The following is a 21,253-nucleotide window of genomic DNA, read 5'->3' as shown; positions in this document are numbered from 1 at the left end:
TATTTTAGGGATCAATTGATTGTCGATCAGATGATAGACGATCATTTATTATGCCCTAAAATCAAAAAGCCCCATTCGAGTATGTGTAGTATGTTCCGTTCATCTACAGTATGTTTTCAGTAACCATTTGCATGTGCATGCATGTCTGCCTGAGCGTGTTTGTGTGTTTCCTCTGTGATCTGTCCTCTCCTCTTTGCTCTGTTGCCCAGTGGGAGCTTTCACAACAAGGTGACAAGAAGTTATGGCAGGCGGTAAAGGTGTGAGTCAAGGGAGCCTGCAAAACAGAAGAAATTGGCACTTTGCCACTCTCCTTGTCTACTTCCTTTTACTGTGTCTCTCCCCTTTTTTCTCTGCAGCGGTGGACACAGAGAGGATATGACATAAATGAAACTTAAAGGACCTACTAATTGGCCATGAAGAGCAGGGCTGGGCTCTTGAGAGAGGAAAGGCAGGAAGGAACAGGGGAGGGAGGAGCTGACGGCAGGATCACTAAGTACTTATTTCAGACCCCGAGCTCACTCAGATCCCCGTGCAGACAGGCCAAGCTAGGCTTCTTTTTTTTCTTTACGTACCCACAATTAACCTCTGCTGTTCATTGTGCCATGATGTCAGGTGACTGAGTATACGTGGATTTTGAGGTGAAAGAAATCGCATGCGTTGTGAACATACATGTCAGTGGACTGCAATTACATCAGCAATTCCAGTGAGACAACGAGGAAATTATTGTACGAGTGTGCCTGACTGAAATGTTGACAAGAGTAAACTTGAGACAAGATTCAATTTCGCTGATGAGGCCAGTCAGAACAAGGTTTGTTTGCGTCAGCTGGTATCATATCAGGCTTTTCACTACATTCATTCTGCTGCAGCAAATAAAGTTAACATCTATTGGCTTGTCCCCAGACTCCAGGTAGAATATTATCAGCATGGTTTCATGGTCTCATTCCTCCCCTGCGTCTGTATCTAGCTGAACACAGTGCAGCTTTCAGTTTTCGTCCTTCAGTGCACTCTCTCCAACTTCCGTAATTGGCTGACAGCAGATTCTTGTAAATCAGCTGAAGGACAGCTTTGTGCATGTGTTGAAAGGATGTTGATAAGTGCATGTGTGTGTCAGAGAGTGAGTGAGAAAGAATGCGTGGGCTGCTCCCTCTCCGAGAGTAGCCAACAGTTGTTAGCAGCTTTCTTTCACATCAGCCATAGGTGAGGTACAGTATATAAATAGAGCCTTATGCAATGCTGTGATGTGACGTTATATAATTACACACAGTATAAGCTGTTAACCCAGGTGAACATCTCACATTCTTTCAATATACTCTCTCTTCCATAGGAGCAAATGACTGAAGTCAGACTGTTCACACTGGTGCATTCAGACTTCTTAATTGAGTTTAGCTCATGAATGCAAAGCCTGCATTGCTCTGCAGTGTGCAGCTACATGTTGTAGCATATGAAAATGCGCTCCTACTTCCCATCTCTCCCAGAGAATATTAATTTTATTTTGTTCATTATGCGCTGGGAAGCAGCATTTATTTGAAAGCAGAGCAGGGCTGGTCTCTCTAGTGAACACTAAACAGAGTGACGGCAAAAACACTAATGGTGGTAGTGTCAGTCTCATTTTTATTGTATCAGACATAATTAGAAAAAGAAATCTAGGGGCCCTAAGTGATAATTATTTTCATTATAAATGAATCTATCAATTAGTTTTTGAATAACTGATTAATTGCGTGGTATATAAAATGTCAAAAAATAGTGGAAAATGCCATTCACAATTTCCCAGAGCCCACTGCCACATCTTCAGATTGCTTGCTTTAACCATCAACAGTCCAAAACTGAAAGTATTCAATTTACAATAATACAAAAAAGGCGAAATGAAAAGCTAATTCCAACATTTGAGAGGATGGAACATCATTTTTGCTTGATTTTTTTCATAAATTTTCAATTTAATATTGTTAACCATTACGTTTCTGTTGATATAAATACCATAACTGATCAAAATTTCAATGAGTTTTGATAATAAAACAAAATTTTCAGCTCTAGGGACTGTTGCTGGCTTGAACAAACGTCACCAAGAAATCACCTTACTGTGTTGTGCAATAACCTGCACTTTATTCATCAAAGGCATGCGTTGTTATCAGTGCTGGATGCAATTTGAGACATCTCTTGGAAACAGCAAGACATCCATAAAGTTACTCAATGTTTGGAAGCCACATTACACAGTAATTCCCAAAGTATAATGAGAGCAGTAATGCTTCTGTGCTGCGTGTAGAAAAGTCTGCGTCTGGTCTTGTTTTAAGGTCCTTGTGAGTTTCAGTTGAAGGCTGACGTCACTGAAGTGAGGTCATTTTTTGATGTGATTTTTGGCCTGGTCTGCGTTCAAGATGAGAATCAATTTACTATAAAAGACGGAAGCTAGGTTCACTGTTACTGCTTTTGCTGTATATGTGTATCCATGAGTCTGTATCTATGTTTTGTGTTCTGTAGTTAACCTTTTTTTTTTTTTTGTCAGCTTCACTGCACCTTAGCTGCAGAATAAATAGTCCAATCTGTAATGGATGGTATCATGTAGACTGCAGGAAGAAATCCTTTTCGCTTCTAGCCCCCTCGAGAAGTTCTCATCAGTCGCTCCTTCATGACCATTTCCATCCCCTTGATATGTGTGTGCGTGTATGTGCGTTTGTCTCTTGGATACGGAGTCATTAGCAGATGAATGCTCCTGTAGCCAGTTAAGCTGTGAGCGGAGCCCCTTCAGACTGATGACTGACACACTGCTCAGGATGGATGTTTGACTTCTGACTCACTTCTGACTCCTGTTTAATTGATTTTTAGCTCACTGACCTGACCTTTTCAGACGTATAGTACTCTTGAAGGCTATATATGAGATGAACACAAGAGGCCCTAGTGCACAGTCCCATCTCTTGGACTATACTGTTTACGTGTATGTATTTATGTGTGTGTGTGTGTGTGTGTGTGTGTGTGTGTGCGTGTGTGTTTCACAGTGATAATGGACCATCTAGTTAATAATGCTGCAGAAGGATCGCACTGCAGCAGCTTTTCTCATGAAAACTAATTTTCCCTTTGTGGCTCTCTTTCACTCCCTCCCTCTCCCATCCTCCGGCCATCCTTACAAAACTATTTCATTTGTCCCCATCGACCCAGTCTGTCAGTATTTGCACAGCCAATACAAAGTTTGGGAGGAGAGAAACTGATTCTAAAGTAAAAGCACACACTGTATTACAAAGGCTTGCTCTGTACAGTTTGAATTACTTTGTACTGTCAGTTTATTTTTTTGCCACAGGGCTCTTAGAGTTCAGTAGTTTAGACAAGGAGAAAGATAAAGAAACAGACTAATGTCGTTCCACTTGGAACTGCTGTCATTCAACTTATCAGTTGCACAGTTTTGAAACTGCTCCTGTTGCCACATTAAATCATTTTGAAGTTTTTATGACTGATACTTACCTACATATGCCCCTTTCAAACTTAGTGTTAGATGCTTCATGTTGCTTTGCACATTGATAACTGTCAGACCTGTTTTTAAGATGAGAGCACATACCGTTCATTAGCAGTCAACTAAATGTGTCTCATCTTTGCAGCTGCATTTCAGTTGTGATTTAATTGGGATTTAATTATTTCTGTGGTAAAGTCGTCTTTCGTGTCTGTTGTGCTTTCCCAAAAGCTCCTCTCGGGGTCAAGTTTGAAAGTCTTTGGCTCCAACCTGATACAAAATGCCATTTTTAATCTTTTGGATATGAGTTCAGCACTTGCATAATAGACCTTCCTCACTGCCCAGTGATTTCTAGTCAGTGTGACGGAGAGTGGATGGATGAGTTCCAGGTGATTTTGAGTGAGTCAGACATGAGGAATATCTCATTTCTCGTATTTGCCCTCTCAGTTTCATCTCACTTTGCATTTCTTCCTCGGTCCTCCTACTGCAGACACGATGAGAAGATGCGGAGGAAGAACAAGCGAGGCAATCAGATTTTTTTATCAAATGAGACATTTTTCCTAGTCTGGCATCATCTGAATTGACATCTTTTAATCGATGAGAGTGGGCTTGTAGCTGGTTTGTATCATCTTTTTGTCTTAGATTTTTGTAATGTAATGAAATATTTTTCATGTTGTCACTTGAATCTCCACTTTTTGACAAGTAGTTTCCTTCCCATTAATTTTTTTTTTTTTTTTTGCATCTTTTTTATTTGCGGGCTGTTTTTTCTCTTGAAAATTCATTATTAATTAATCCTGATTATGATGAGGGTGCCTCATTATTTGTTGAAATAGTTCAGTAATCTTTTTGGGGGAAAAAAAATGTAATTATGGGGTTTCTGCCCAATAGGATTGATTACTCCACTGTGACTGAACAGGAAACTACACTTACAGACAATACAAGTGTGTTTATTGCTGAAAGACCGCACCATACACAAGTCAGTAATGAGAGCAAAGTCTTTTGTTGACTTTTAAGGCTCTTAGTGTCCTACATCTGAGCTCTTCCATACAAGCCAGCAGGTAGCCTGAGATCCTCGGGCAGAGGTCTTTCATCTGCTCCTGAGGCGCGGCTGAAAACTAGATGTGACAGAGTGTTTACAGTCAGAGCCCCGAAGCCATGAAACGAGCTGCCTGAGGACATCAGGTCAGCACAATCAATGACCTCCTTTAAATCTCTTCTTAAAACATACTTTTTTGGAAAGCTTTTACTGATTTTACTTGATTTTTATTGACTGCCCTTTTGCTGTCGACACAGTAATTGGTTTTATTTTATTTGCTTATTACTCTATTGGAATTTGTTTTTATGATCTGCTTGTTTCTTAGTTGTTGCCTTGTGTGAAGCACTTTGTAACGTGGGTTTAGAAAAGTGCACTATCCTATCCATCACATTATCCCAGGTTTTGCCTCATTACCCCGACAGATCAGTGTCTGTCTCATTTTTATTTTATTGCTCTAGCATGTATCATCTGTGGATTGCCTTTACCTACCACCCTCATGAAGTGGAGCAACGGTGGATCCAGAGGAACAGACTGTATTTTTCCTCCTCCTTAAAAGATTAAAAGTGTTGTTAAGAGGGGCAGTATTGAAGTGATGTCACATCTCTGCTAAACCAGAACACACTCTGTCTGTTTTTCTCTCCACTCCCCTCTTTGGGTAGCGCGTGTAGACAGCGAAAGAGTCCATGGAGTGATCATGTGAACTCCTCAACCCCTCTGCACCGACTGGCTGTGCTCTTCTTCTGTGTCTGCAAACAGGCAGCTGCACACTGAGGCAGACAGCACTGTGACCGTTGAAAGCAAACTGCGATCTTTCCCTGTCTCTTGTCCTCTGCCGTGCCTCTCTATCCTATCCAGGCCCCCCTCCACCTCCAGAATTCTCCTTCAGGCGGTTGCTAAGCAGCACGAGGAGAGCTTGACAGTGTTGACGTTGTGTGCGCTGGACTGCTTCCTGTAAATAGCCGAGTGGTTGCTCTCTGCTCTCAGCTACAGAGGGAAAGATATGAGTGAGACGAGACGGCCTAAAATAACCTTTTCTGAGACGTGAATGACGTGCAGTGGAGGAAAAAAAAGTGTGATTTCATCCTGAGCGAAAATTTCACAGCGAGCTGAGACAGCCAATAGCTACAGGAGTTTTTGAGGAGCCTTTGAACTATATTTTCTTTTTTTCTATTTTTTTTTAATTGCCAGAAAGCGTGAGGCTTCGAATAAAAATGAGCACAGCTGACAAGGGGCATTTAAGCAAAGAGCTGGTGTCATCATGCATACAGCGGGCCTGTCTGTGTATGTGCACGCTCACTGGACACAACTCACAATGCGTTTTCAGTCTGTGCCCATACCATCATGCTGATTGTGTCACAACGAATAAAGCACTTCTTGGACTCTAGATTTATTATGTAGATGGACACAAACAAAACTGAGCCACATATATTCTCACTTTAAGCAGAACTACGGGTATTCTTTGTCTTGCTATTTCTCATGATTCATTTTGCTTAATTAACTGTAGCTCTCTCTCCTTTTCCACCCTCATTCCCTTCCCTCTTTTTTAATTATTTCAGCTCTGTGGCAGTGAAGATGACCACAGCACGATACCGTCCCACCTGGGAGCTGGCCGTGGACCCCCTGGTCTCATGTAAGCTGTGCCTTGGAGAGTTCCCTCTGGAGCAGATGACCACCATCACACAGTGCCAATGTGTCTTCTGTACACTGGTGAGCAGGACACTCGACAAACACCAACAAAGCTCCAGCAGCTATCAAAAGGATGATGATTTAAGCAAAAAAAAAAAAAGATCCACCAAACAAGTTTATACAATACACAAAAAGGATGAGCAGTCTATTCACAATGCACTTCAAAGAACAATAGTTTCCAGAAAAACAGCTATTTGCAGTACATGCATTTCCAGAAGATCTGTCTCCACATCACAGTAAATGCAATTATCAAAATCGATTTTAACCTAATAAGAGCCATACAGGATTTTCACCGTATTGAAATCAGTAATGGCTTCAGGATCTATTACAAATGTTGCACTTTCGCTCCTGTGTAACAGCGGACCCGTGTGAAAAGGCCAGGACGGAGGAACAGTAACGCCCATTTGCTGTCAGATTGTAACAAATCCACTCCAGAGATGAGGAAACAATGCCCGAGAATGACCACCAAAAATAGAAGCCACTTCCTCAAACACAGTCTGGGTGGTGGCAGTAATTACCGAAGTTCAGTTAGCGGAGTTTATTGTGGTCAACCACAGTGTAAACACAAAGAGGGACCGATATTTTTCTGGAGCAACTTTTTTTATGAACCATTTTATTTTACCATTTTACCATTTGATGTTCATTTTAAAATGTTTTGCTCACATTTATGAAAAGTACACAGTTTACTGGACCAATAAATAAACATAGAACAGAAGACCGTGATATGCTGGTTAATGTCTGTCTCTTAGGTAGACGTTTTATTATTTATTATTACAATTATTGATTTATTTATTTAGCTACTTGGGTCTAGTGGGTCAAGCCGAAAACAAAGGTATATATTTTTATCTGTATGAATTTGATATGGCAAATGTGTTAGCAAACAGTTATTCATTTACACGAGACATGTTTATGTCCACCTGACAAATGTAAGTCTAATATTCACTCTTTAGCTCTGTTTTGGTGTCAGACAGCTAAATGCTCACTTTATTCCCCAGCTAGTTGCTAACCGTGTTTATCTTAGCATTTTAGATAAAAAACAGCTGCTCAGTGCAGCTCAAAACAGGGTTGAGAGCGGTGAAACTGACCCAAGACAGTGAAGCTGTGGGCTGCACAACCAAAACAATGAGCTGAAATAAGCTAAAACGCTCTTTTGAGCTGAGGGAAAATGTTGAGTTGGGTGATAATTGTTGTGGGTTTGTCACTGCTAGTGAACCCTTTCACATTACATATAGTCCTATGATCCATTGTTAATAAAAAATATTGTTTAGTGCAGCTTTAAGTTTCAAACTCTAAAACTGTCTGTTTGCTTTGTTTTTATTTTTTCATTTAACTGACTGACTGGATATTGAACTGGGTCAATGTCGCATTTGTCTGACTGTCTCTTTTCCCTCAGTGCCTGAAGCAGTATGTGGAACTCCTGATTAAAGAAGGCCTTGAAACTGCAATTAGCTGTCCAGACTCTGCCTGCCCCAAAAGAGGACACTTGCAGGAAAATGAGGTACTGATCTAAGGAAAAATTCAGTTTTACTTTGATTGTCATAACATTAGTTTTTCATTTCGCTGGTGACTGGTTGCCTATATCAGAACATTCCTTACAGCTCATGAACTTGCCTAATTATGTCCAGTATGTCTTAGCTCTCTGAGAGTAGACCTTATCAGTGCAGCAATTTACAAAAACAATGGTCACTTTTTATTCTCACAATGTAATATACATGATGGTGTGCATGCAGAGAACCTGCACAACAAGCTGGTATTTGCATGTACATGTACGTACTGTACATGCTAATGTTGCATGTGCAGAACTGGTAATGCCTGTACTTGAACAAAAAAAGTTAAATGTGACCCAAATAATTTTTTTTCCATGTTATGCATCTCTTAAAATGCTGCTACCACTTAAAAAAAAGTAGGAATTGGTGAAACTAACATGTCTGCAGTTAGTTTAACGCCTCTATGCCCCCTAAAAGCTCTAGCCTTACTCAAGATGACTACTGCGCTCCACCCGCCAGTGTTTATTCCATTATAATGACTGTTCCTGCGTTCCTGCCTTCCTAGCGTAGGGTCAATCTGAGGGCAAAGTGCTCTTCATCCTCCAGGTATTTTGGTTGATGGACTCACTCACTCTTTCACTCTGTCTCTGAAGCCCGTAGGCTCAGCATGGTTCAGCACACCATGGCCTTATGTGTCTAATCAATCGGTGTGACGGGCCCTTAATGGAACCCCAGCTAGTCCTGCCAGTCAGGCAAAGCATGCTTCACTCCTGTCTACTCTGACAGCAGTGCCATCACCTTGTAATTGACCACTTTACAGTCAATTACAAAGCCCAAGTACTCGTTTCATTGCCAAAATAATGAGTAAATTTAACCTTGAGTGGGCTTGCGTATGCACCTTGAATACATTCTGGCAATCTGATTCTGTTTTTCTATCTGAGTGTGGGATAAAGGGCCTTATTGGTAAGCAAGTAGCAAGTACTTATCTTGTAGAAATTTGAATTTGACATTGTTCTGGAAATGATATTCACATTACTGAATGTATAATTGCTTCTTGCTGCTTCTGTCTATAAATATGCACAATGACCTGCTTACCCCCCCACTTCTCCTCTCTTCTCCCTGTAGATCGAGTGCATGGTGGCCACGGAGATGATGCAGAGATACAAGAAGCTTCAGTTTGAAAGGGGTGAGAGAATGCAAAAGCAGCCGCACTACATCAGTGATCACTTCTCAGTGTGTGGGCAGCGACTGTCAATTGCAGAGACATGTGGATCCTCCTGTCGTCCAGGGATACTGTATTTTACCGTGACACACTAAAGGATGACGACAGTCCTGTCTTTCATGTGTAGCTGAACTATCGCTCGTTCTGTCTGGAATCAATCGTTCCCCCCCGCGGACATTTTTGCTATTGAATTACGCCACGGGATATCTGTAGACAGCTAATAGAAAAAATTTGAGCAGTGCTTGTTAGCTCAGTACATTTCAGTCTTCAGTACTAACAGGTGTTGTCAAGTTGTCTGTTTTCTTTCCATACACTTCACCATGAAGCAGTTGACTGCTGTTGAGTACCACAACAGCAGTCAACTGATTCTGAATTAAGTGTTAAAATTTTGACTTCTGACAAATTCCGTGTTCATTACCATTCATCAACTGCAAGTAATCATGCAGGCAAGGAGTATTCCTGAGACAGCTACTGAGGCCTAACTGTCTGATTTGTACTGCAGTATTCAACGCTGTCATCCTCATCAAAGTGTAACACCAACTCCCTTTAAATATACATGAAGGGGAAAGCCTCCCGGACTTTGTTTAAAGAGATTTTAATTGGATTGGTTTGGCTCTAGACTTGTAAACTGTCTGACTGACTCTGATGGAGGCAGGTCTGTTAGCATTGAGAGATATTTAAATGAAATCCTTTTTATCTCTTGCCTCAGTGTGTGGCTACATATTCAGTGTCTGCAGTTAACACTGTTTGTAGAATAAATATTAACCTTCTGATAAAGGTTTGGATGTCAGTGCTGGAAAGATAATGGGAGCTTTGTGTTGCTTCACTCCATGCTGTCAATGTAGACATGATAATCACTAATAATAATCCATTCCGTCGCTACCAAGAGAAAGCAGTAACTAAGCCGTGCTATCACTCTTTGATGGTACTCGCCCTGCAGGTTCTCCACCTACACAAAGTCAAACTGTATACAGACCATGCAGATCACGCAGATTGTGGGAGTAAATGCTTGAACAAAAAGACGAACATATATAGGAATACAGAGGGGGGGTCCTGTAAATGAATAAAAATCCTCAGAAAGCCTCAGAAAGAGCTGTTGATGCTGCCTGAATAAGGGCAGTCAGCCGTCTCATCAATGTCCCAGTCCATTCAGGCAGAATATTCGCTGTAACCGTTCCATATTTCTCAGGCTGAGCCAAGAGTGCATGTGGAATGTGTGCTCGGGGTTCTTGGCAGAGAGGCAAGGGGAAGGAAGGAGAGGATACAAGGGCAAGTGCATCACGCTAGAACTTAGAACTGGCGGATAACACAAACTGGTCTCTTCACCACTTTGAAAAATAACAAAGTATTCAAAAGGGCTTGACGAAGTCATACAGCAAGAAAAGAACAAAATTTCCCCAAAAGCAATTTTCCAACATAAGCGGATACAAATATGAGCCTTGAAAATTGTGCATTTTAAAAAATGTGTTGGAGGCCTTTTACAAATTTGTAAGCTTACTTAAATGTTGAGTTGTAAGTTAATTGTACCTTCCTTAGAGGGTATGTTAACCCAAAACACAAAAATCTATATCTAGCGGTGTCTTGCCACGCATATAGTTCTGGTTTCTGAGATTTTTAGATATCTGCCTCTAAAAAATCAATTTCCAGTGGAGATACATACATAGGAGATGAAAGTTTTTTTTTTTTTTGTGCTCCCAAAATCATTAAAAATTTTTGAAAACATCTGATAAACTCAACACGGATTTGACAACTACCTTTGACCAAAATAAAACTCCCTGTGAAGATTTTTATTTATATGTGTGTGATTTGGGTGAGCTGACCCTTTACGAAAGCAACCGTCCATGACGCTGATACTTCTTTTGTGCCATCAGAGGTGCTGCTGGACCCGTGCCGGACATGGTGCCCTTCCTCAACCTGCCAGGCCGTGTGCCAACTAACGGAATCAGATTCTCCAGCACTGCCCCAGCTGGTCAAATGCGCCGTCTGTGCCCTCGAATTCTGCTCGGCCTGCAAGGCCAACTGGCACCCCGGGCAGGCCTGCCAGGAGAACAACCTGCCCATTACTTCCTTCCTACCAGGAGAAAACAGGTACTGTTTTCTGTCTGTTTGCTTATTTAATGTGCCTTGTCTCTCATCTCCTTATTTTTAAATCAGATATTAGCATGTTTTTTTTTCTTACCTCTGTATTCTGTACACTATAACCCATATACACTGATTGACATATTCATACATGCTTCACTTCTGGTGACCCATGAAGGCTTCGGGTGACGACAGAGCATTAGCTAGAGCTGAAACCCGGGCCTCATCTGCCAATGCAATCCCTGGAAATGATATTCATTTTCTCAGAACTGGCGTAGCAATCCACATGTCATGCTCACCTGACTGGAGTTCAGGACCATTCGTCAATATACAGCAGGATTCATTCAGTGCAGCTTTAAATATAGTCTGACAGCTGGTCTGGCTGGCTGTTTTTCAGCCACTGCTCAGTCGAGCATCAGCCAGGGCTCCAGCATAAATTATTAGGTAGACATAAAACAATCTGCTGAAACTAAACTGCAGTAAACTAGTCTGAGATGGGCTTATTAGGCTTTTTAAGAATACATTATCTGTCTGTGAGGGTAGAAGAGGGCTGGCCAGAGTCATACGCAGCTGACCCGTTTCTTTGTGATATCCTCTTACTCTGGAAACGTCATCAGCTCTGCAGAGCTTTCCTCTATCTGCACAGGTTCTGGCCCAAGCTCAGAGGCCACAGTGAAGGGAGAGAGGATTAGGATGAGTGCCGTTGGTTGTAAAGAGCCTTGGTGCTTGAACTACATCTGTTCAATATAAGGTTGTCTCGGAAGGCTGCATTCTGATTCTTCTGTGCACCCCAGCCAAAAATTCTTAACCTTCTCATTTGAATGCCCCCTCCATTATACCGGATCTAGACTTGTATTAAAAGTGAAAAGTTCAGCATTACAGCAGACTCGTTCTGCCTGTGATGAGGTGTCAGTTTCTTATACAAATTTCTTATCATTTAGATACGGAAGTATTTTAACTCAACCACTTCAGACTGTTTACTGATGAGCTTTTGCTGAGGAAAATGCTGGAAAAAAAAAACAAGGAGCTATTTAAATGCCGAACAAGAATCTCATACCCTCCCTCCCTTTAAGCAAATTTAGACCAGTCTTTTTTTTCCAGTTTCACAATGTGCTGTAATGCACTCAAAGGCACAGTACCATCAATTCACGGAGAACTGGCCTGGAAATGAATGCACTTGCTTGCTGTCCTAGGACAATGCCCAGAATGACAGCTACCTGCTTGGCTCCAGAGTTCAGGACTCAGCACTTTGCTGAAACAGGAGAAAATGATACAGACAAACTGAAACCAGCAGGAGGGAAGAATACGAGTCTGGGAGGGAGTTCAGGGCCTTTTAATTACTGCTGTTTTTTTGGGGGGTTTTTTTCTTGGTTTTTATTTCTTTTTAGAAGAGCTGTCGGCTTCTGAACTAAAGTTATCCACCATTTCACAAAATGCTGTTACGGCTAAAGGTTGTAAATATTGATTATTGCATTAAAGCAGTCTCAACCCCGGCACTTCCCGAAATGTGAATGTTGAATGATTTTTGGATTTTATATCAGGAATGAAATAAAAAAACAAGAGGCTTGTGTCTGTCTTCTCCCCAGCTCTTTCTATAAGAATGAAGAGGATGATGCACCAATCAAGCGCTGTCCTAAATGTAAAGTTTACATTGAGAGGGACGAGGGCTGCGCACAGATGATGTGCAAGAACTGCAAACATGCCTTCTGTTGGTACTGTCTGGAGTCCCTGGATGTGAGTTGGTCCTTACTAATGTCTTTCTTCCTTGACCTTCACTGCAACAGAGGGCCAAATTACATATTTGTTTGTCTCTAAAAATCTCTGTTTAATATTGCAATATCGTGTTTGCACATTGTCATAATCTTGGACACTTGTCTCCCTGTGATGGCAATAGTTCTCATTATCAGGAAATGTAGCTTAGCCTTGGTGTTGATAAAAAAGGAATAAGATATATTTGTTTTCTTTTTTTGGAAATTCATTAAAAGGCTGAAGAAAATGAAAGCCTTGGGTGAACTTGGATAAGGGTGACTTATGAGCCGTGGTGCCTTATGCAATCTTGACTGTGTGAGCACAGACTAGCGGGGCCGCAGGTCATTTAAAAAGCAATTTTCTCAGAACAGCTGTCCATGTCTTTCAGACTGCTAATGGTCAGTCTTTATCCGTATTCTGTTTATATGTTTTCCTGACAGGATGACTTTCTCCTGATCCACTATGACAAAGGGCCCTGTCGAAACAAACTGGGCCACTCCAGGGCATCTGTTATCTGGCACAGAACACAGGTGAGAAACCCATCGTCCTCGGCCCTGCCCCATCCTCTTACACTCACTCAGGTTCCACTCCCACCTGTAACCACACTGCAGCATGTGGCTATACACATGTTCTCTGGTTCTGCCTCTTTTTCTCTTTCTGCCTCACACACTCACACTAGCGATGGGCTACTATTATCTTGACAGCACAATAAGAAAAGGACAGCATGATCCACATGCGGCAACAAGTGTCTGGTGTTCACTGTGGTGCTGTTTCCAACTAAGCCTATTATGTACACTTTTCACTATAAAAAAAAGGTTTACATAACCAAGGTCCTTCTTTACCTTTAAACCAAATGAAATGACAGATCACATATAAAGGATTGGATATGACATGTAATTTCCCACGTGTGAAATGACGGATTACACAAGAAGGATTAGCCGTGACATGTAATTTCCCACATGAAACGTGGTGCGACTCTGACAGAGGCTGACTCTGTTCTTCAGTTCCCAACTTCTCCTCAGTATCTCTCCTTAGCCAGATAATCTATTCATGGGGTGGCACGTCCCTTTGTCCAACATACTTGTTATTTTGTCAACATTAGCATACACACTGGCATCTGTTGCCCAGTGGGGCAGACTGAGTCATATGATTACAGTTCAGCTGGTGGAAGCCAGCTACAGCTTCACTGCTCTGTGTGTCTTTGTCTCTCTGTTGCTCTCCTCATTTCACCCTGCTCGCTCCTTCACAACTAAAAAGCCTCCCTCTGACTCCCTCACAAATACCAGATGTACCAGGGCGAAACTATCTCGCAAAAAAAACCCTCTACTCTCCTTGCCTGTATCTGACAACATGGGGTCAGTGAGAGCCATAAAAGCAGTTAGAAGGAATGTAATGTCTGAAAAGTGAAGGAAACCTTTAACGGGGTCTGTTAAAGACAGAAAATTGTCCATCTACTGTGCTTTCCACTACTCCACAAGCTGTATACTGACTGTAAAAACAACAGTGTGTAATGTATTAATATAGTTTATGATAAAAAGCAGAAACCTGCTTGTTAAGTGATCCCCAGAAACATGTTTCTTTGTCCTCAAAACAGTAGGAAAAGCATTGTGCTATTATAAGTCACTTTTGCACGTGACTGCCTGTTGTATGTTCCATTTTGTGGCTTTGAATTTGCTGGTGTCTGGCTCCCCCATGTGGTAGATTAACTACCTTGTCCTGCCGCAAAGAGTACAGAGACATTTTCAAATCACAAATTGGATTACTACCAATACACTGAATACCTTTTCCACAGACAAAGTGCTGCAGCTGGAATGTAACCATCCTGTGTAGCAGCTGACTCGTGAACCACATGATTATGTCGCTACATGTGGGACCCTGCTTGCAACAGCCTCACAATGTATCAAAAAATCATGGTACATCACCTACTTTACAAAGGAGTAAAACTCCGCAAGATCATATGTGGTGGGTGCATCCCTCAAGCATGGCTGAGCGCCGAATCCTGAAAGTCAAAATTTATTCCACTTTTTTGTATCGCACCGTGTAGCACAACAGTGTGCGTGCCGGCTTTTTTCTAATTGTCGCTGACCTGCTCCATAGTGGGAGATTTTTTGTTGGCACCTTTGCTTTCTCTCTTGATGACAAAGACATACCTTTATATTCAGTACCAATGAGTGAGTAAATTGGTAGTCAGTAAGAAGAGAAAAGCCACATTTTTTACTTTGAACTAAGCCTTTAATTGCCAAATTAAAAGGAAAACATAGCTTTCTGAAGCACTTTGAAACAACAGTGCTGAAAAAGGTTTGTAGTTTTGATGCACTGGTTGACCTCTGCTGGACAACATGTGGTATTGCAGTTGTTTGGAAAGATTTAAGGCCAGATCTGTGGAAACAGTCAAATCACCAGAAAAAGGCCTTGTGGTATCTGGCACCAAGATGTTTGCAGTAGATCCTTTAAGCCCTTTAAGTTTAAATTAAGGTGTTTATTATATTTTTGTTGCTCTGTCCTTGCAGGTTGTGGGGATCTTTGCTGGCTTTGGCCTGCTCCTGCTGGTTGCCTCCCCCTTCCTCCTTCTGGCCACTCCCATCGTCCTCTGCTGCAAATGCAAGTGCAGCAAAGGCGATGACGACCCTTTGCCAACCTAAACACGCCATAAGAGCTGGAGCTGCTCCGTGAATGAGCCGTCCTTTTTTTCCTTTTTACCCTTTTACATTGTTCTCCTCTCACCAGCTTTGAGTGCTTCATGTTTTGGGCTGAGCCTGCACCAGCCCCCGGCCGCTTCGGGATCCATAGCTCTGCATGAGAGAGGCATGGTAGAAAAGCGACCCTACACCTTGGCCTGAAGAGAGGTGCAGGGTCAAAGGTCAGAGGAGGTCAGACTGGTCTAAGGACCACTATGTCTGTGTGTGTAAGACGTTGGTGGTTTGGGGATGTGAAGGAAGACTAGGCCGCCTTAAGTGGCCTCACTGTGGGTTACTGTGCTGTGGTATTTTGGTGGGTCATTACAAAGGAAAAATCAATGTTAAGAAATGCTTTTTCTCTTGTATGGACAACATCATGCAGGAGCCACCTTAGAGAAAAACTTTTACTTTTTGCGCTCTGTGTTGTCGGTTTGTCGTACGCAACAAAAGCTTTTTTTCCCACCACCACACCTGATGTAGCTCTACAGGTTCAGTCAGTAGCATTAGAGTTACACCACGCATGTTTGGTGTTCACTCGATTTGCACAAAGAACATGATTTCTTTGTCATGTTCACGACTGAGGTAGAGATGGGAGGCTGTTGTCACTCTCAACTCAATGTACAGCACGTCCTCTTGATGATGTCAATGTTTTATAACCTGTCGCTTTTAATAGAACAGTGCCCAGAGTAGTGTCTCCGTGTTGTACTTTTGAGTGTTTTCCGAACTGTTAGGTACAGGTATTAAAGGGGATTGCCACTCAAATCTAAAAATACTCTGATTTTCTGTGGTCAAGTGACAATGATAACTAGTTTTGGTAACTATCAGCTTATGTTTTATAGCCAAATGTTCTTTTTGTAATTGTTGATACCATCTCTCCTAATTCATTCTCGTTGACAGACCTCCAAACGTTATATATTGGAGTCATCTTTGTAAGAGAGAGATTGTGTTTCAAGAAGATGTTACGTATTTTCATGATCCTAGTTCAGAAAGTTCCCAAATTGAGTGGTGCTCCTCTTTAAGTTAGCATTAATTTAAACTTTATCAAAGGACTTTGTATCCACGTGTTGTGGAACCCTTTTAGTACTTCACAAAAGAGATGTCACTCCTGTAATTCTCAGTCCCCAGTTGGTGGTTTAGCCAAATAGAAACGAATAGCCTTAAATTGAGAATAGCCAAAATTGGGCATTTCCCTGTGCTTTAAAAAAAGAGTTCAAAGTCAAAATCCAAATAATCCCAGGGAAAGCATGTTAAAAGGTATTTTTAGAGCATAACAGACAGTCAGTGAAGCCCTTTATATTCAGATGATTCAATGATGTCATCCATAAGCCACACTGTTGATAGCCATATTGTTAAAAAAAAAAAAGGGAAAAAAAAACCCAACTTTCCTCCACTGATGTTCTGTGTGACCTAGGGCCTGTATTTCCTAAGCCTCTCTGAGCAGGAGAGTTGATCAACCTCCATCCAGCCATTTGAAACTTAACTCAGATCATATCCTTCACTCTTTGAGACTTAACGAGTACCTGCAGGCCCCAAATTGCAAACTTGCATATGTTAGTGGTCCAAGTGTTGATGTTTTGTTTTGTTGGTAGGTACGCCTCCAACACCAAGCAGCTATTCCTTGCAGGGACATTAGAAAAGCCTATAGAGTAAATATAAAAGAATGTTCCGTTTTTGGGCATATAATTACGAAGCTGCTCTATACTATATCACTTTATCTATGCAAGTTTGTGCATTACCATTCTTAAAAGGCTATCGATTGGTCGTAATGGGAGTGTGTAGTGAAAGCTGCAGAATGTCACTGTACATGTGCATATCATGGCTTTTATTTAATCAGGGAATTCTTCAGAAACTATCTATTTTACTTTCATTATATTTGTTGCTGTTATCCGTCTTTTAGCCATATTTTAAGGTTGCTAGCTTGAAATCCTGGACAGAGTTTAGACACTTTTCATTTGTCAATGTCTTTTTGCTTCCGGGGAATCTGATTTTTTTTTTTTTTTTTTTCTTTTTGTACAGTTGAACAAGTTCACAAAAACACTTATTTCATGTTAGGTCAGTAAAGGAAAAAAAAAAAACAGGTTAAATAATTTAGTTCTAAACAGATTATTGGGTTTTGCTACCATGCAAAGCCATTCCAGTGTTTTCAATAAGCCATTTACTTTGTCCTTTCTTCTGGTGTAATTCACCAGTGTTCATGTAGCATTTCATGAGATGTGTGGCTACAGTTACCAAAAAGGTCGGTCAATAGTTAACAACAGTAGCTATTCTAAGCTAAACAGTAGCTAATCATCTGCAACTCCCTGTTCGCTCAAATTTAGCTCTGATATTCCATATAATAATCCTCGTTATTAGCAGCCTTGTATTTTGAGTACCTTACCTGTAGCCTGCGTTGCTTTCACTGACCTCACCTACTGTATGACCACGATAATTTGATATCAAAGGCAGTCCAATTTTGTACCTGTTGAAACTAAGGTCCTAAACCTAAAATAATTTCCAGAAGCTTTCGTTGTTTTCATGACAATCGTGCCAAGCAGATTTCCTGGAAGGGATAAGGAAACAGAGCTGTCTACTGTATGTGCATTTTGACCATGTATTTGTAATATATTAACAGTTTTTAAAGGGTGGAAAATATTTCAATGCTTCTTTATGTAAGCGCTGCACCGTAAATGGGTTTCATTGTTTTACTTGGTGACATGACTTGTGATGTGTCTGGTATGGTGTCTGCCTGCAGTGTTTAGTGGAGGAGTTCAGCAGCTGAAATCATTGTCAACTCAACAGAAAAGTCAATACATATGAGAGATTGCAACTGTACTTTTTAAGGGATTTCGTGATTTAATCTATCAGGGGTCTGATATCACCAGGATAAAAATGAATTTCAAATATATCAATTTTAACACAAAAACATCATCGGAGTCTTGAGCTGGCACAAACTAACAAAAGTCACATAAAATCATGGCCACGTCCATTTTTTCTTTTTTACACAACACGCTTCTTTAGCTATGTTTGCTGGCACCACTGAACAGGTCGATACTATATTATGCAACAAACAAAAAAGGGCCAAACAGCAAACATTACAATCACTGAAGCATCACGTTGCATAAATACTCATTTCCTAGGGCCAGAAGAGGTTTGCCAGGGCTCCATATAAAGGTTTAGTTAATCTCCTAACATCAGCACAGGTGTTGGAATAGGACAGTTTGACTGAGTTAAGGGCTTGCTCCTGATATTTCTGATATTCGGCCCTTGAATGGTTAAGTAAGGTAAACTTTATATTACAAAGCCTACACTTTACAACTATCTTAAGTTTTGTTATGCGCAGCAATTTATATTTTATAACCTGTTGTGTCAAGAGATGAAGCTGCATGATTTTTCTCTGACTTCTACATGTTAAATATTAATATACGGTAGCCTCTAAAGATCTGTGGAATGGTAGCGTCGAACCATTTCACCCAGCAGTCAGTTTTTGGTTGTTTTTTTGTTTTGTTTTGATTTTGTTATTTTTTTGTTTTTGTTTTTTTTTGGAGGGGAGGGATGGGGTGGGGGGGGGTCAGCCTTCCTCCACTCAATAGGTTGACTTCATGTTGTTTGTTTTTTTTGTTTTGTTTTTTTTGCATTAGCTTTTTTAAAGAGCGAAATTCTTGAGGCCTGATCAGTCAATTAAATTTCAATCAGACACCTCGGTGGGTGGATTATTGGCAGGGGAAATGATGTCCGTACACAAGGCTTCTTTGTTTAGAGATGTTTAACAATGTCTCTAGTTTAACCAGTAACTGAAAGTTAATTGACCTGGGTGATAACAAGGAAATAAACATTGTACAATGCCATATTGGGATCAGTTCTGTACAACTTTAGACTCGGCATCTCGGTATATCTGCAGTTCCACTAACACTGTGACACCAGGTATTAAAGGTTGTTGTTTTTTTGTGATTGTGCTCTCTTCATTCACTCACACTAATGTACTGAAATATTTCAAACATAGCATGAAGAAGTCTTGTGGCCCATTAGGTTGTGAAATGGCTCCCTCTGGTGTTGAAAGTGTATATTTCTCCTTTCTGTTAACAGGGGACCTGCAGTACAAGATTTGCACAAATCATTGACATCAGTTAAACAAGAGATGATCATTTCTAATGTCATTCTCCCAAGTATTGGATATGAAAAATTATAACTGAACATCTTTAATAGAGCAACTAAAATCCACAATTAGTTTTGAGGTATCTAGACCTTATGCTACAAAATGTTCATTTTTACTATTTCTTGGAGATAATCAACAATAAATGGAGACAAGCGAAATAATGTACCATCAAAAATGAAAAATGGATGTCACAAGTGTATGTCATTTGCTTTTCATTTATAAATTGTTCTAATCTTCCTAATTAATAACTTGAGTCACACAATAACTTTTTAAATACTGTTGTTTTTTTTTAAACTTAGGAGGCGTATCATTTTCTGATCTTAACAATGACCTTTTGTAGAGAATGTTCACATCCTCTTATCAGGTCTTTGTTTTACTTGCATCAAGCATCTTTCCTTCATATTAAAGGGAGCTCTGTCTGTTCCAGTGCAGCTCTGTCTGTTCATCAGACGCGTGTCAGCCTTTTGTTACGGTCTGCCAAAGAACAGGTTGTTCTTTCCCTCTCTCTGCTTTTGTGTCTATTTCCTGCCAGATGCTGGATTGGGAGCATTAACAAGACAACCCTGAAAATGAAAGTGCAAACGCTCGGTGATATATCATCCCTTGCCAGCTGTTCTCTGTTTGGAAGACTCTCAACCAATCACTGGGCAGGACCACAGGAAGTTACCATCTGTGGGCACCATGGTGACAGGGTTTGTGGATGGGCGTTGAAGCTGATGTGTTATCTTGAGAAAATGAAGTATGATACAGGGGGAGAGAGAGCCAGGGGGGTGCAGGGACGGAGATGGAGAGAGGGACAGGGAGGACTGTATCGCCTGGAAGACAAAGAGCGGAACCTCAGAGAAACAGGAGACAGGGAGCCAAGCTGCATTGCTGAGGGATGGATGGATTAAAAGAGAAGAGATGGGGCCTTTGCATCTGCTCTGTATAGAACACAAGGTTCTGCTATCACACGTGTGCTGGCTGCCAGCCGATCAGGCTGGTCCGCTCTGGCTTTACCTTCCAACACCCTGCTGCCAAGTTGTCCTCCTGCTCTCTGTCAGCATCCTCTCCCCTGTTGTTCTGCACTTACAAACTAAACAACAAACTCTTAACTTTTCAGCCCCTATACTATAACATCACAGTAGAAGAGTCTAAAAAGTCCTATTACACGCAGAAGTCAAAATACCTTTTTTTTTTTTCGACTGAATAGAACATTTTCTGATTAGAGTCTGATCCACTTTATATATTTTTCTTGTGACCCCTTAATCAAGCTTTGTCATACGTTGCACGTGTCTGAACTTTGTGTACTTTTTTAAGGCCCAAAGAAATAACTATCCAGTCTTTCACAAGAGAGCAAGCAAAGACTAAAGAAAAGTCTGAAAAATAAAGTGGATTAGGTAACAAAATGTACCTATATACTGTATATTTTATAATTTCCTACCACAGTAATCTATTCATTACCCCTTAGATTCATCTTGCAACTTTGTGTGGGGGTGTCAAGTCCCAGATTGGGAACCACTGGTCTAATCCTTGTAAGACCTAAAAATAAAAATGCCAATTTAGTAACAGCTGACGAAGACGGGAAAGCCATACCTCCTGGAAGCCAGTCTGATCAAACGCCATCTTGTCATTTATCTAAATACCTTGTTGGTACAAATGTCTTGATTTCCCCATGTTGCATGACCAGAGTTCGGTAGTGAGAGATGTCTAGGTAACAAACAGCATTCTCAAGGTGGATTCACGTGGGTGTCATGTATAGCGTTACG

At 41.0% G+C, this 21,253-nt stretch overlaps 1 protein-coding gene across 3 annotated transcripts in view; it reads left to right on the top strand.

The window, feature by feature from the left end:
• Window positions 1-20,280, top strand: part of rnf144aa (ring finger protein 144aa) — a 31,755-nt gene extending 11,475 nt beyond the window's left edge. Inside the window, exons 1-8 of one of the 3 annotated variants that reach the window (XM_040137661.1) lie at window positions 3,975-4,054; window positions 6,029-6,179; window positions 7,552-7,656; window positions 8,771-8,831; window positions 10,739-10,955; window positions 12,533-12,680; window positions 13,136-13,225; window positions 15,206-20,280. In XM_040137661.1, the coding sequence (XP_039993595.1) occupies window positions 6,045-6,179; window positions 7,552-7,656; window positions 8,771-8,831; window positions 10,739-10,955; window positions 12,533-12,680; window positions 13,136-13,225; window positions 15,206-15,337 (888 nt within the window). In that variant the 5' untranslated portion in view covers window positions 3,975-4,054; window positions 6,029-6,044 and the 3' untranslated portion in view covers window positions 15,338-20,280. Of the gene's footprint in view, window positions 1-3,974; window positions 4,055-4,517; window positions 4,619-6,028; window positions 6,180-7,551; window positions 7,657-8,770; window positions 8,832-10,738; window positions 10,956-12,532; window positions 12,681-13,135; window positions 13,226-15,205 lie in introns of those variants that run through there. The other 2 variants (XM_040137662.1, XM_040137660.1) reach the window with 2 other exon arrangements.
• The last annotated feature ends 973 nt before the right edge of the window (window positions 20,281-21,253 follow it).

The sequence above is a fragment of the Xiphias gladius genome, chromosome 10 (assembly GCF_016859285.1).
Source record: "Xiphias gladius isolate SHS-SW01 ecotype Sanya breed wild chromosome 10, ASM1685928v1, whole genome shotgun sequence".
NCBI classification, from domain to species: domain Eukaryota; kingdom Metazoa; phylum Chordata; class Actinopteri; order Istiophoriformes; family Xiphiidae; genus Xiphias; species Xiphias gladius.
Note: the sequence above shows the minus strand (reverse complement) of the source record. Positions and strands in the feature narration are given on the sequence as shown.